The sequence below is a fragment of the Acomys russatus genome, chromosome 25 (assembly GCF_903995435.1).
Source record: "Acomys russatus chromosome 25, mAcoRus1.1, whole genome shotgun sequence".
Taxonomy (NCBI): Eukaryota; Metazoa; Chordata; class Mammalia; order Rodentia; family Muridae; genus Acomys; species Acomys russatus.
Genome location: NC_067161.1, coordinates 379,754 through 396,103, shown reverse-complemented (window position 1 = coordinate 396,103; position 16,350 = coordinate 379,754). Strand labels below are relative to the sequence as shown.

Genomic DNA, 16,350 nt, shown 5'->3' with positions numbered 1-16,350 from the left:
CCAGCAGATTAAATGCAGCTGAGACTAAGTGCAGCCCGTCAGGCCCCTCTGCAAGGCTCCTGTATGCAAATGCAATCATGTGACTAATGGTGGCAAGGAAAAGGGCCAACAAAGTAAGCCATGCCAGGAAAGCAAAGCGACACCGAGCCATAGAAGGCAGCGGCTGCTGCTGGCCTAGGTATTCCCCTGCAATGCAGCCTGCACATTGGGATGCAGAAGGCCTTGTCTCCATGGAAACCCCAGCCCCAAGTGGACCTGGCCCACTGGAGAAAATGACAAGATAAGTCATCCACTTTCCTTAACTAGTAGGAAGAAACTTAGAGTAATTGCAACTACCTGTGCAGACTTGGGATCCAACCCTGCACCCACCCCAGGCTCCCTATTCTGGAAAGAGGCTTCTAGCAAGCACACGGAAAAGTCTTCCAAGGAGAGAGCTTTGAACATAGGGACCTCATCTGATGCGTGACAAGAACAAGACTGTAGCCCAGAGCCATTTAGGTGACTGGGCAAAGGTTACACATCTATGTCAAATAACATCCATCTTCTTGTATGAGACTAAGTACTAAGGCCCAGCATCTACCTACAATGGACTAGGTGGCATAGAACACTCTGGAGGGTCTCTTCTAGGCTGGGACACATGTGCCAGCCTCACAAGCTCTGTATCAGAGTCCAGCTGACATACGCAGGGTCCATGCAGGGCTAGGTTGTGTGTGGCATAGCTGGGGCCTTACCAAGCCACCAAAGCTAGTGCATCAGGAACCCAAGAAGGTTTCATATGTCTTTGGTGCAGCAACTGGCATGCAGGAGAAGAGTCACACATGACACACCCGCATGCACAACGACACACAGGTGCAGGGGACAGAGCAGGGGCAAGAAGGCAAGGAGGATAGCTTTGCCTTGGCTGGGTTTTCTACTGACCAAGCCAGGGCTACTCTGGAGCCTGGTGGTCCTAATATGCTCAACAGATGTGATGGGTCATTCCATTGTGTTGGGGAACTGATGGCGGGCACGTTGTAGGAAGGGATGAGAGAGTTTATTCTGAACAGGACAATCTATCCAGGCTGTAGTACAACCCTGGGGATTTTGGCAGAAGCCCCTGGACAGCTAACATGCCCCACTCTGCACTCTGGCATCACTCTCCCACCCCCTTCCCCACCTTCACCCATGCACGTCATGATATTTGGTGCCTCTACTGGTCTAGGGCCAGGAACTCAGGGGTCTGCCCTGTTCCCACATCCACTAGGGGCCCGTGGGTGCAACAGATGCATGCAGGTCTTAATCCACTCGGTGCCTCCCGTCACACCAGGAAAACTCTGTTACTCACGTAGGCAAAAGATGGGCCTTGCTGCAGTGGGACAGCACAGTATGAAACAGAGGTCAGTGCTTCCGCCTTCATGTCCAAGGCCCTCCCCATAGTGGGAGCCCTGGGCTGGGCTCCTCCTCCTCCATGTCATGGCTACCAGCTCCATCCCACAATGATCAGCTCCTTCCCTCGTACTCTGCTGCACTCTCTAGGCTCTCTTTCTCTCTTTCCTCCCTTCCTTGGTCCCTTTCTTCCTTGTAAGATTATACAGCCAGGCTAGTTTTGAACTCATGATCCTCCTGCCTCAGCTCCTGAGTGCTGAGATTGCAGGCTCACACCATCACAACTGGCCCTTACTTTCTTAGACACCCAGACATTTCTTGTTTCCTAATTGTTGGGGCATTGATGGATGTTTTCCTCCCTCCGTCCCTCCCTCCGTCCCTCCTTTCCTCCCTTCCTCCCTGCCTCCCTTCTTTTTTTTTTTTTTTGACAGGGTCTAGTGTATCCCATGCTCATCTCAGACTTACTAGATAGCTGAAGATGAACTTGAATTTCTGATTCTCCTCCGTTTACCCAATGTTTGATTACAGGTGTGCACTATCACATCTGGTTTATGGGATGCTGGGGATGAGCCCAAGGCTTTGTGCCCACTAGGCAAGCATTCTACCAACTGAGTTCCAGCACCTGCACTGGTCTCTGAACTGATGGGGGGAAATGTGTCTGTATATTCAGGAAAGAGTGTCCAGCCCTCTGAACCACCGTAACTGTTATGTCTTGTTTTCACTATATGGAAAAAGGGTAGGTGGAGGAAAAGCAGGGTTCTCTCTGTCACACAAGCTCAGGCCCATAATCCCTACACATAATCCTAACAGGCTAGTCTATAGCCTTGGTCTTGTTTAAGGGAAAAAGGTTCCAGTACCCACCCCAGGTCCCTGAGAGCTCCAGGCTCACTGGCCACTGTGCCAGTCTGCTACTCCTAAGGACAAGAAGCAAAGTGCAGCATGGAAGAAGCCTTTCTTATCATCTCCCTGTCCTCAGCACCCATATTGACAGGACCCAGGGGACAGATGAGGAAGCAAATGGAAGAGAGGAAGGAAAGCAAGGGAAGGTTCTAGAAACTTCCTCTACCTTTCCTTGTGAGCCCTCCTCCCACTCGGCCAGGTGGGTCATATTTTTTGTTGTTTAATCCTCTGTTTGTACTAGCAGATCCGTGGATGTAAGTAAGCACATGTCCTTGCAGGACTTCATCCTTGTGGTTTTGGCTCACAGCAAGAGAGTCAGTCAGTACATGTTAAGTGAACTCAGCATCCTTGTCTTCGGGGAGTAGGACATGGCAGCATTACAATTTGAGACTAAGTCCCACCCCCTAGGAACATCTGACAGTATATGGGGCATATTTGCTGGCTCCAAATATGTGGTGGCATGTAGGGACAGATGCCAGGGACCAGGAGCAATAGCGTTCAGAGGAAAGCCCCCACAACAGAAAATATAGGCACAATGACAACAAGGCCATAACTAAGAAGTATTCATGGCAGATCTCAGTGGAGCAGGCTCAGTCCCCAGACTTTTGGAACCACATATCCATGATGGGGGGGGGGCGGCGGGCAGGGTAGAGGGTCCCCAGAGCCAGTCCACTCCACCCAGGGGTGCCAACCTTGGGACCACAGGCTGAGTTCTCACTGGGGTGTTCTGTTCATTCCTGAGCCTGCTAAAGCCTGGTGCCAGTGCTTGTCACTTACTGTGATACTGCTGTCTTTCTTGCCCTTGTGGGAGGACGCCACCACAGCCAGGTATTGGATGACTTTCTTTGTGTTCTCTGTCTTTCCAGCTCCAGACTCACCCCTGAAAGACATGAGTATGGTGACTTTACAAGCCAGGCAGGACCCTCATGGTCATCACTGCCACTCTCAGAGTGGGAAACTGAGGCTTCTCCTTGAAGGGACATTAACTGGCTGTATGCAGGTGTACATATGTTTGGGTCGAAGTTTGTACACATATGTTTGGAGGCCAGAGGTCAACCTCAGGTGTCACGTACTTTTAAAAAGAAAAAGAAATAAAACAAAAACAAAAATGACAAACGACAAACAATCCCTTCTCTGCCTGGAATTCATCAATTAGGCTAGGCTGGCTGCGAAGTGAACCCCAAGGATCCTTCTGTCTGTCTCCCCATTGCTCCGCCCAACTTTGTTTTTTAACATGGGTCCTGGTGATGTGAACTCAGGGGGCTCATCCGTGCACAGCAAACACCGTGTTCATAGAGCCATCTCTCCAGCTTTGAGCCTGGCTTTTTTTTTACTCCCAGCAAATGAACCCAAGTGGACCCAGGTCCTTTAGAGACGCTGTGAGGAGGAGCCCAGGAGAGGAGGGGAAGAGGACCTGAGTTCTGCTACAAAGGCTCAAGTTCCAGTCAGCTGAGAGGTACTGCCAGCAAATTGGACTCAAGAGAGCTGGACGAGAAAGAGGCTTCCAAAAAAAGAGTGTGTACCTTCCAGATAAGCAGAGCCTAAGGTCATATCCCATGAGTCCCTTAGCAGAAAGAAGGTCCTCTGTTCTCAACAGAATTTCTTGAGTATCAGGCAGCTTAGCTGAGGATCTTGGGCAAGTACCAAGAGGAATAATTTACGCTAAAGTGCTGAGAGCTCCCCTCAGGTGGGATACTGTTGGCCTAAGAGAAGACTCTAGAGCATGCTGTCCTGCGTCATCAGAGCTCACTGCAGGAGCTCCACCATCACCGCCGACTCCCCAAGGGGTCTCTGCTAACTTCCACATCATCTTCCTCTCAGATTTTGCTCAAATGCTCTCATTTTCTGAGCTCACTTCATATTTTGTGATATGAGAGACTTTTTTTTTTTTTTTTTTTTTTTTTAAGTCTCAGTGACTTTGCTCAAGCTGGGGAAAAGAGAAAAGAAAGCCACTACTCACTCTTGAGCACCTGACCTGGCCCCACAATCTCCATGGAAACCATGCCTCACACCAGCTTCCTGTTGTCCCCTGCACCCATCACAATGTCAATGAAAACAGTTCCCCATAAGCGATGTGTCTGACATAGTCCCTGCCTGGTAATTCTGTCTGGGGAGGTAAGATCTGGGGTGGCGGGCCACTGGAGATGGGTCTTTGAGGTTCATAGCCCAACAGCTTCAGCACAAGCTGTTCCCACTTGGTGCAGGTTCCCACTGCCAAAGACTGGGCACTGCAGCAGCCATGATACACTGTGTGGTCACAGTATTGTGAAGTCCCTGATAGCCCCTCATTCCCAAAGGACACAATTATTAAAATTGTGTGTTGGGGGGTGGGTGCTAAGCATCTTTCATGCTCAGTCTCCTTTATCCTTGTCTCAGCACCACAAACCTTACTTTTGGAGGCAGGAATCATGGCCTCCGTGTTAGTATGGAAAAGTCTAGCCCAGAACGGGTTCTAGATCACACAGCAGGGCAAGGGCACATTAATCCGGTCCTTGGTCGCAGTGCCAGCACACTTTCACTGTTCTACCATGCAGGCTCTGTTAGACTCGCACAGAACGCAACCATCTGGACATGCCAGAGAGGAGGCTTCTACATTGGGATAAATGAGGTGGGAAGAAGAGCCACACTGAATGGTAGCAGTCCCCTTTCCACTTCCTGACCTTGGGAACAGTGTGGAAAGCTGTCCCACCTCGATGGTAGCACCTCACACCAGGAGTCACAGCAGACCCTCCCTTCAGTAAGTTGCCTTTGTCCAGTATTTTTCTAGTGCCAAAGGGCAGCCAGGGCCTCGGGGTTTATTAAGCTCCTGCTCTGTCACTTGTACCAGCACTTCTGTTCCTTTCGTCTTCCCAGCAATTTTTTCAATATATTTTATTAATTTATTCATATTACATCTCAATTGTTATCCCATCCCTTGTATCTTCTCAATTCCTCCCTCCCTCCCATTTTCCCCTTACTCCCCTTCCCTTATGACTGTGACTGAGGGGGACCTCCTCCCCCAGCGATTTAATGAGGGAATTCATGATTATTCTCATTACCTTTTTGGAGAAAGTGAAGTTCTCCAAGCTTTGAGGTACTGAAGTAAACTGGCCCAGGTCCAGGTACTCCCGGGGATAGAAAATGGAGGAGCAATGCAATTTGAACTTGGGTCCAAATAATGAGACAACCCATATTCTTCTACCCCCTGATAAATGAGAAGGGGAAATACAGAGGGACACCCTGGCTTCGAACTCTGAAACTGAAAGCAGGGACCAAAGAACAAAGCTGCTCAGCTGCCCACCATAGTATGTGTTACTTCAGTTGAGCTAATGTCAAGATAGTGGGTAGACTTCCCTTCCAATGGATGGATCCTGGTCAGGGCACGGAGAGAAAATTCTGAGTTCTGAACACAGACCTCGCAGTTAGTACATCCGTGTCCTGCCCCGGGTCCGATTCCTGCCATTTCATCATTTCCCATCTGGTGTTTGGTCTCTGCTCCTGACAACAGTGCAGGGACATCAGCGGCCACAGACTCTGGGAACCCTTTTCTTCCCTGTGGTCCTCTAGGTTCAACTATTTCCAAGTTTCACTGATAAAAATAAATTGTCTTAGGCAGCCTTGCCAACAAATACACCCAAGTCCCAGGCTCCAGGAGACTGAAGTTGGCAGGCTCTGGGTGGCTCCAGAGACATGCCTATCTCTACTTTCCTGACCCTGGGACTCTGGGCGACAACGCTGTCCCCATCCAAGTTCCTGTCCTGTTCTGAGGAACTTGTCCCAAGCTTCCTATTCCTGGAAGCCCCTGGCTTAGCTAAACAAGACCTCTTGGGCTTGTCATGACCCCACAGCTGTGTTCACTCCCTTGGCGTGTGTGACCTGCACAGTCTCGTGGGGACCACTCTGAGAAGACCCTTCTCTTCATGGAAACTTCTTAATGATATCTTGTGATGGAACTGTACATTCTCATTTATATAATTATAAAACTATGGGATAGCCTTGCCTCCCTAAGCCAAACACCATTAAACACTTACTACAGCCTGTTGCTGGCCTCAAACAAGGAGCCAATTGGCTGTATGCTCCTAGCTCCTCCTAAATTCCACCCCTACTGTAAGATGGCTGTGTCCTTTGGTATCGATGTCCAACTCCTACATATCCTGCAAAGCCCAGTTAGGTACCAACCATTTTGAATATTATCTGTGCCTCAGGTTATTTGTCCCCTACGGCCCTGATTAGCTGAATGGCACAGGGGGCTCCTGGATCAGACAGCGTAAGTTCAAGTACCTGCTCAACCAGTCACCTGCATGTCCTATAGTAAGTCACCTAACCCCCTGTGCCTCTATTTCCTTACCTACAAAATGGGTGTATGTGTAGTATTCCATATGAGCACTGTGAGGGTTAAACACGAGAACAGGACACTCAGAATATTGACTGGCACACAATCATAGCTGCTTTTCCTCTCACAGCCACTTCCTCCCTTGCTTCTACGTGCTCTGTCAGTACCATGGTCTGCATCATTGGTCCTTGAGCTAACCCATAAGCCCCACCATGTTTCCTCCTGTTTAAGTGTGGAGTGGGCAAGCCATTTCAGTACAGGGCTGGATGAGTGTCCTAGCTGGTTTCTGTCAACTTGACGTAAACCTAAGCGTATCTGGGAAGAGGGGCTCTTAATTGAGAAAGATGCCTGCTCAAGATTTGCCTTACGTAGGGTTGATGTAGAAGGACCAAGCCCATTGTGCATGGCTCTACACCTAGACATGTGATCCTGGGTTAAAAGGAAGCCGGCTGTGCTAATCTATGGTCTCTGCCTGCTTCTGTTCCTGCCTTGGGTTCCTGCCCTGACTTTCTTTGGTGATAGAGCATGATGTGGACTGTGATATAAACTAAGTAAGCCCCCTTCCCCCCCGCCATGTTGCTTTTGGTCATAGTGTTTTATCACAGCAATAGAAAGCAAGTTAAGATAGTGGGCCATGGGGCCTCATCATACCTACTTGGCCACCCTAGTGTAGAAGCAGCTATGTAAACAAGTGGGCTGCAGATGTGTTTCAATAAAATTCTATTTACAAAATACAGACAAGGACCACTCGGCTTCCTGGTTGGCCATGTTTGCTGAAGCTTCCTACTTCCCCTTCTCTCAAAGCATTCCTAGTCCTAACACCTTCCTCTGTTCTTAGTCTCTTGTTCTCTCTCTCTCTCTCTCTCTCTCTCTTGTACACACACACACCCGCGCGCACACACACACACACACAAATAAATAAATGTAAAAAAAGAAAAGAAGTGAAGAACCTCCCACACCCTCCAACCACTGTAATGTTCTGCCCAAAGTGCTTGGGGTTGAATGGCTGTGAACCAAACCCTCTGAAACCCTGAACACAACATCACTACATCTTTTCTGTTTCCAGTTAGTTATGCCAGACACTGTGCCCCAGTGCTGCTGAGCAGGCTTAGCAGGTAAAGGTACCTGCTGTCAATCCCAATGACTTGCTTTTGATCCCCAGGACCCACGTGGTTGGAGAGAAATGACTACTGCAAGTTGTTCTCTGACCTCTGCATGCACCTGTGCACTCACCCACACATGTATAATAAATTAAAAACTATAATTAAAGATAGAGTGGCACCAGCATCCTTAAGCATGCAAGTATGCTGGCTTCCATCATGTGTGCCCTGTGCCAGGGGCAGGGCTTGGCAATTGCAAATGTGAACACATCAAAGATTCTACCCTGGTGATCTTTGGTTTCAGTAGACAACAAAGGAAGAACAGTTTCACTTACGTGCACAGAATGGACTGGTCTTCACGATCTGCAAACAGAGAGAAAACAAACCATAAATTAGACTCAGCTCTATATGCAAGGGTCTGGACCTGGCTCAATCCAGGCTCTGTTCTCATGCTTCCACATTCTGACCAGACTGGAGATGGCCAGAGGCCAACTGTACAGGACACAGGGGGCCAAAGCAAAGCCATGAAGGCAACTGTAGTCCCCAAGGTGGCTTCTGAAAGAAGCTTGAGCCAGTGCTAAGCATGATGGTGCACACCTTTAATACCAGCACTCAGGAGGTAGAGGCAGGTGGATCTCTGTGAGTTTAAGGCTAGCCTGGTCTACAAAGCGAATCCAGGAGAGCCAAGGCTAACATAGAGAGACTCTCTGTCTCAAAAAAAGAAAGAAAGAAAGAAAGAAAGAAAGAGGCTTGAGCCTCATGCATGTACAAAGGTACAGACTGCTAGCCACACCCACTCTAGGGTGCTCCCAGGGCCTCACCTGCCCTAATTAGGTTATAGATTGAGCACACCTTGGGTGCAGGTTGACCAGCTTATACTTGTGGCCATAGGTTTTCTGATATGAGGCCTTGGGTAAGGATTTATCTTGCTGTATCAGCCGAGATGTGTTGCAGTAAGTAGACCTGGTTGTGAGCACCAGTGCTCATCTCTCTCCTCCTGCAATTTCCTTTAGATCTGTCCCTATGTCATTCTTGTCATCCTAAAAAGCTGTGCTAGCTATTTTTATGCCAACTTGACACAAACTAGAGTCATCTGAAGGAAAGGAAGCTCAATTGAGAAAATACTTCCATAAGATCTGGCTGTAAAAGACAAGATGGCGGTGCACTGTATGGATCCTGTCTAATAGGCAGAGTTGCTGAGGCTGGGAAATAGACGGAAAGGATCTCATCAGAAGCACCAAGCTCCTCCCTCATTGCAACTGGACAACTCTTGGTTCAGAAGGTACAAACTTCGAACATCCAGTACTCCTCCAAATACAGGAAAGAGCACAGACCCCCTGGGGAACAGAGGGGCGGCGGCTACAGGTGACGGTAGTGGGTGGCAGCTCAGCACAGCAAAACAGGTGAGCGAACAAGCAGGGCACTATCCAAAACACAGACTTGGGGACTTCTCAGTCTAAACAAGTGGGGATGATAAAAATAAGCCACCATTCCCACCCCAACCCCCCCTCCCCCCATGGCTGGACATCCTCCAGGCCTGGGATCCACAAGCTTCAAGCACACTGCCCTCTTTTTGAGTACTGGAGCAGTATAGCCTCCCTGCGGAACAAAGGATTATTAACACAGTGGAAAACACACAACATCTGGCATCCAAGCCACTCTTCTACTTTGTGACTGATTCCTCTGAGGAGAACAAGCAGCCAGAGAGACCCTACAAAATCATGGAACCTAGGTGACAGAGCTTGGATGACTATAGATACAAGAAGACAGTGTCTACCAAGCCAGTATAGGAAGCAGCTGCCTTCCAAAGGTACTCATCCCTGTGACTGCCAGCTTGAAAGCCCAAGGTTTCTCAGCAGATGCCTAAAGGAAAGAATAAGAAGACAAATAACAAAAACCAGGACAACATAGCTCCACCAGAAAGCCCAGACATCAACAGATACCCTAATACAGCTTAATCTCAGGAAAATGACATCAAAACTATGCTTATATGGTTATTTGAGAATTATAAAGAGGAAATGAATAGATCTTTCCAAGAATTCCAGGAAAATACAAACAAATGAATAGAGGCCATCCAGGAGAAATAAGAAACCACAATCCGACAGGTAAAGAAAATGAGCAAAAGAGTTCAAGACATGAAAATAGAGTTAGAGAGCTTTAAAATATCTCAAATTGAGAAAACCCTCGAAACGGAACAATTAAAGAAGGAAGCAGGAATCCAACAGACAATTATAACCAACAGATTTGAACATGTGGAGGAGAGATTCTCAGGGGCTGAAGATACAATAGAAGATATTGATATGTCTCTCAAAGAAAATATTAAAACAGAAAATTTGTGACACAAAACATCCAAGAAATCAAGGACACCATGAGAAGGTATAACCTCAGGATTATAGGAGTAGATGAAAAGGAGGATGCAAAGTCCCAAGGTCCAGAAAATGTTTTCAAGAAAATTTCCTCAACCTAAAGAAAGAAATACCCTTGAAAATATAAGAGGCCTACAGAACACCAAATAGGCTAGACCATAAAAGAAATTCCTCCCACAACATAATAATCAAAACACTAATCTGCAGAACAAAGAAAATATATTAAAAGCAGCAAGCGGAAAAGGCCAAGTAACATATAAAGGCAGACACATCAGAATTACACCTGACTTTTCAACAGAGACCATGAAAGCCAGAAGGGCCTCTGCTGAGGTCATCCAGACACTAAGAGACTACAGATGCCAACCCAGACTACTGTATCCAGCAAAACTTTTAACCACCGTAGATGGAGAAAGCAAGATATTCCATGACAAACCCAAATTTAAACAATATCTAAACACCAACCCAGCTCTACAGAAGGTAGTAGAAGGAAAACTTCATCACAACAAGGTCAACCACACCCAAGAAAACACAGTATATAGATAATCTCACAACAGCAAAACCAAAACAGACACTGCCACACACAATCACCACCAACTCCACAATAAAAGGATCCAACAACCATTGGTCACTAATATCTCTCAACATCAATGGCCTCAACTCCCCAGTAAAAAGACACAGTCTAACAAAATGGATGCAAAAACAAGATCCATCATTCTGTTGCATTCAAAAAACACATCTCAGCAACAAAGATATACATTACCTGAGAGTAAAGGGCTGGAAAAAGATTTTCCAAGCAAAAAAGATCAAGGAAGCAATGGGAGTAGCTATTCTAATATCTGATAAAGTAGACTTTCAATTAAAATTGATCAAGAAATATGGGGAAGAACACTTTGTTCTCATCAAAGAAAAAATCCACCAAGAGGACACGATTATCCTGAATATCTATCTATGCCCCAAATACTAGGGCACCTGCGTTCATAAAAGAAATACTTTTAAAGTTTAAATTGGACATTGATCTCAACACAATAATAGTGGGAAACCTCAACACCCCACTCTTACCAATGGACAGATCACTGAAGCTGTAACTAAATAGAGAAATAATGAATTTAACAGAAGTCATGAATCAAATGGACCTAGCAGACATCCACAGAACTTTTTACCCAAACATAAAAAAATATAACTTCTTCTCTGCTCCACATGGAACCTTCTCCAAAATTTACCATATAATTGGTCACAAAACAAGCTTCAATAGATACAAAAAATTGAAATAATCCCTTGCATCAAACCACCATGGCCTAAAGCTGAGCAGCAACAACAATAGGATTAACAAAAAAGCCTATAAATATATGGAAACTGAACAATGTTTTGCTCAATGACAACTGGGTCAGGAATGAACTAAAGAAATTAAAGACTTCCTAGAATTAAATGAAAGTGAAGGCACAACATATCCAAACCTTTGGAACACAATGAAAGCAGTGCTAAGAGAAAAGTTCATAGCACTAAGTGCCTTCATAAAGAAATTGGCGACATCACATACAAGCAACTTAATGGAACACCTGAAAACTCTAGAAAAAAAGAAGCAGATACACCCAAGAGAAGTAGATGGCTGGAAATAATCAAACTTGGGGATGAAATCAATAAATTAGAAACAAAGAAAACAATTCAAAGAATCAACAAAACCAAGGGATGGTTCTTTGAGAAAATCAGCAAGATGGACAAACCCTTAGCCAAACCAACTAAAAGGCAAAGCGAGAGTACCCAAATTAACAAAATCAGAATGAAAAGGGAGACATAAAAATGGATACCAAGGAAATCCAAAGAATCATTAGGTCTTATTTCAGAACCCTATATGCCACAAAATTTGAAAATCTAAATGATATGGACAATTTCCTTGATAAATTCCACTTACCAAAGTTGAATCAAGATTAGGCAAACAAATTAAACAGTCCTATATCCCCTTAGGAAATAGAAGCAGTCATCAAAAGTCTCCCAACCAAAAAAAAAAAAAAAAAAAAAAAAAAAAGCCCTGGGGTCAGATGGATTCAGCACAGAATTCTACCAGGCCTTCAAAAAAGAACTAATACTCCTCAAACTATTCCACAAAATGGAAACAGAAAGATCACTACCAAACTCATTCTATGAAGCCACAATCACCTTAATACCTAAGCCACATAAAGACCCAACAAAGAAAGAGCATTTCAGATCAATTTCCCTTATAAACATAGATGCAAAAATACTCAATAAAATTCTGGCAAACTGAATCCAAGATCACATCAAAAATCTCATCCATCATGACCAGGTAGGCTTTATACTAGGCATGCAGGGGTGGTTCAATATACGGAAATCAATCAAATGTAATCAACCATATAAGCAAACTGAAGAAAAAAAAAAAAAACACATGGCCATCTCTTTAGATGCTGAAAAAGCATTCCATAAAATCTAACACCCTTTCATGTTATAAGTCTTAGAGAGATAAGGGATACAAGGCATATACCTAAACATAGTAAAGGCAATATACAGCAAGCATAGCCAATATCAAACTAAATGAAGAAAAACTTAAATCAATCCCACTGAAATCAGGGACATGACAAGGCTGTCCACTCTTTCCACTTCTCTTCAATATAGTACTTGAAGTCCTAGCTAGAGCAATAAGACAGCTAAAGGAGATCAAGGGGATACAAATAGGAAAAGAAGAAGTTAAAGGTTCACTATTCACAGATGATATGATAGTATATATCAATGACTCTCAAAATTCTACCAAAGAACTCCTACACCTGATAAACAACTCTAGCAAAGTGGCAGCATATAAAACTAACATGAAAAAGTCAGTAGCCTTCCTGTACACAAACGACAAATGGGCTGAGAAATAAATTAGAGAAACCACTCCCTTCACAATAGCCTCAAATAATATAAAGTATCTTGGTATAAATCTAACCAAGCAAGTGAAAGACTTACATGAAAAAAAAAAAAGTTCTAGTCTCTCCAGAAGGAAATTGAAGAAGATATCAGAAAATTGAAAGATCTTCTACACTCATGGATTGGGAGAATTATCATAGTAAAAATAGCCATCTTACCAAAAGCAATCTACACAGTCAATGCAATCTCTATCAAAACATCAACACAATATTTTACAGAACTGGAAAGATCAATTCTCAACTTCATATGGAAAAACAAAAAGCCCAGGATAGCTAAAACAATTCTATACAATAAAAGATCTGCCAGAGGAATCTCTATCCCTGATCTCAAGTTGTACTATAGAGCAACAGTAATAAAAACAGCATGGTACTGGCACAGAAATAGGCCAGTTGACCAATGGAATCGAACTGAAGACCCAGAAATAAATCTACACACTTATGGTCATTTGATTTTTGATAAAGAAGCCAAACCACACAATGGAAAAAAGACAGCATCTTCAACAAATGGTGCTGGTCTAACTGGATGTCTACTTGTAAAAATAAATGTAAATAGACACATATTTTTCACCCTGTACAAAACTAAAGTCCAAGTGGATTTGAGACCTCAACATAAAACCAGACACACTAAATCTGTTAGAAAAAAAAGTGGGAAAGAACCTAGAACTCACTGGCACAGGAGACAACTTCCTGAACAGAACCAGCAGTTCAGGCTCTAAGATCAACAATTAATAAATGGGACATCATGAAACTGAAAGCTTTTGTAAGGCAAAAACCACTGTCAACAGAACAAAGATTGGGAAAAGATCTTTACCAACCCTACATCTGACAAAGGGCTAATATCTAAAATATATAAAGAACTCAAGAAATTAAACACCACCAAACCAAATAATCCAATTAAAAAATGGGATACAGAATAGAGAATTCTCAATAGAGGAATATCAAATGGCTGAGAAACACTTAAAGAAATGCTCAGCATCCTTAGTCATTAGGGAAATGCAAATCAAAACGGCTTTGAGATTCCATCTTACACCTATCCAGATGGTGAAGATCAGTAACTTGAGTGACAACACATGCTGGTGAGAATTGGAGAAAGGGGAACACTCCTCCACTGCTGGTGGGAGTGCAAACTTGTCTAACCACTCTGGAAATCAATATGGTGCTTTCTCAGAAAATTGGGAATAATTCTACCCCAAAATATAGCTATACCACTCCTGGGCATATATCTGAAGGATGCTCAACCATACAACAAGGACATTTGCTCAACTATGTTCATAGCAGCCTTATTCTTAATAGCCAGAACCTGGAAACAACCTAGATACCCCTCAACTGAAGAGTGGATAGGAAACTGTGGTACATCTGCACAATGGAATACTACTCCACTATTAAAAACAAGGAAATATTGAAATTTGCAGGCAAATGGATGGAACTAGAAATGATCATCTTAAGTGAGATAACCTAGACCCAAAAAGACACGCATGGAATATACTCACTTATAAGTGAATTTTAACCCAACAAAGATGTCCTTTGAGAGACTCCACCCAACGGGGGATAGGGACAGTTACAGATACCTGAAGCTGGACACTGGACAGAGTGCTGAGAGTGTAGGTGAGAGTCGGGGAATGGAAGGCTGAGAGGGAGCAGGAGCTCCACGGGGAGACCACCAAGGCCTGTGGGCCGAGGTACAAGGGTGTCTCCACAAACTGATGATCTAGTCAAGGACACATGCAAAGAACCAAGACCCCCTTTTCAGATGTAGCCAATGAGGGGAACGGGAAAACTGCTATTGAGCCTTTACCATGCACTCGGGGACCCACTAGGCCTCTGCCCCTTGGCAATACAGCATAACGGGCACATAGTGGAATGGGGTGCAAACTACCCTGATGATAGGCTGTTCCCAGAGGTCTAGAGGAAGGAAATAAGCAAAAGAGGGAGGGAGGATGGCAATGGGAAGATGAGAGGGAGGGAATAACAAACAGGAGATAAAGTGAATAAATTATTATTATTATTTTTTTTAGGGTTGTTTGCTTGTTTGTTTTGTTTTGTTTTTTTAATTAATTTATTCTTGTTACATCTCAATGTTTATCCCATCCCTTGTATCCTCCCATTCCTCCCCCCCCCATTTTCCCATTATTCCCCTCCCCTATGACTGTTCCTGAGGGGGATTACCTCCCCCTGTATATTCTCATAGGGTATCAAGTCTCTTCTTGGCTACCAGCTGTCCTTCCTCTGAGTGCCACCAGGTCTCCCCCTCCAGGGGACATGGTCAAATGTGAGGCACCAGAGTACGTGAGAAAGTCATACCCCACTCTCCACTCAACTGTGGAGAATATTCTGACCATTGGCTAGATCTGGGAAGGGGTTTAAAGTTTACCTCCTGTATTGTCCTTGGCTGGTGCCTTAGTTTGAGCGGGACCCCTGGGCCCAAAGTGAATAAATTATAATAAATAAAACATACACTTTAAAAATCTGGAGGAGAGAGTTGCTGCAGAGACTGATACACCAACCAAGGACCATGCAAGGCAAGGATCTAGACACTCAGCTCAATTACAGTACATAGGCAGCACAGTCTCCTTGTGGGTCCCACAATATGGGGAGTAGGGAATGCCACTGACATGGACTTGGGCCTCCTAATGCTGTTCACTCCCCCCTGGCAGGTGGCCTTGCCAGGGCACAGAGGAAGAGGTTACATGTAGTACAGGAACCCTGGTTAAGCTGCGGTCGGATGTTAGGAGAGGAGGGCTCCCCTTTCTAAGGACTGGGGAAATGAGGGAAAGGGGATGAGGGAAGAGATGGGATTGGGAGGTGATGAGGGAGGGGGTGGGATCAGGAGTTGTTGAGGGAGGGGGCTGCAATCGGAATGCAAAGAATTGTAACTGCAGAACAAGCAGGTAACTTATATTGCTAATCCCATTACATGAGAATAGCTCTGAGACTGGCTGAGATGCAAAGGTCTATGCGTGTGTGACTTATTACTAGAGGCCATTCTTAGTATGGCACGAAGGAAGATTTGAAGATGCCTTACTTTTGCTCATCCAATGAGCAGAGAACCAGCCTTAATTGCTCTGTGCCTCCCACACACCTCATACAATTATAATGCTAAGACTGTATAATGTTTGTGAGAAATTATATCTTCAAACAAAAGAACTGGACATTGACGCTGGATCAGACCTGACATGATTCATTCCTCTCAGCATGCTGCACTTGGACATCCTGCATCCTCTGTGTTCCAGCCCCAGGTGCCTCAGGTGCTGTTACCCACCAGAACTGGACAGCTTCCTGGACAGTGCTGTAGAAAGCTTCTGATCCCAATTGATCTAGCATTTCAGTCTGTCCCACACAGGACTCCTATTAAGCCTGGGATCTCTCAACATGTAGAAACTGGACCACAAATG

The 16,350-nt window shown here is 44.9% G+C and overlaps 1 protein-coding gene across 1 annotated transcript in view; it reads right to left on the bottom strand.

The window, feature by feature from the left end:
• Positions 1–16,350, bottom strand: part of Myh11 (myosin heavy chain 11) — a 105,772-nt gene that overhangs the window by 54,065 nt on the left and 35,357 nt on the right. The window contains 2 exon segments of the mRNA XM_051168257.1: positions 3,043–3,145; positions 8,013–8,040. Coding sequence (XP_051024214.1) covers positions 3,043–3,145; positions 8,013–8,040 — 131 coding nt within the window.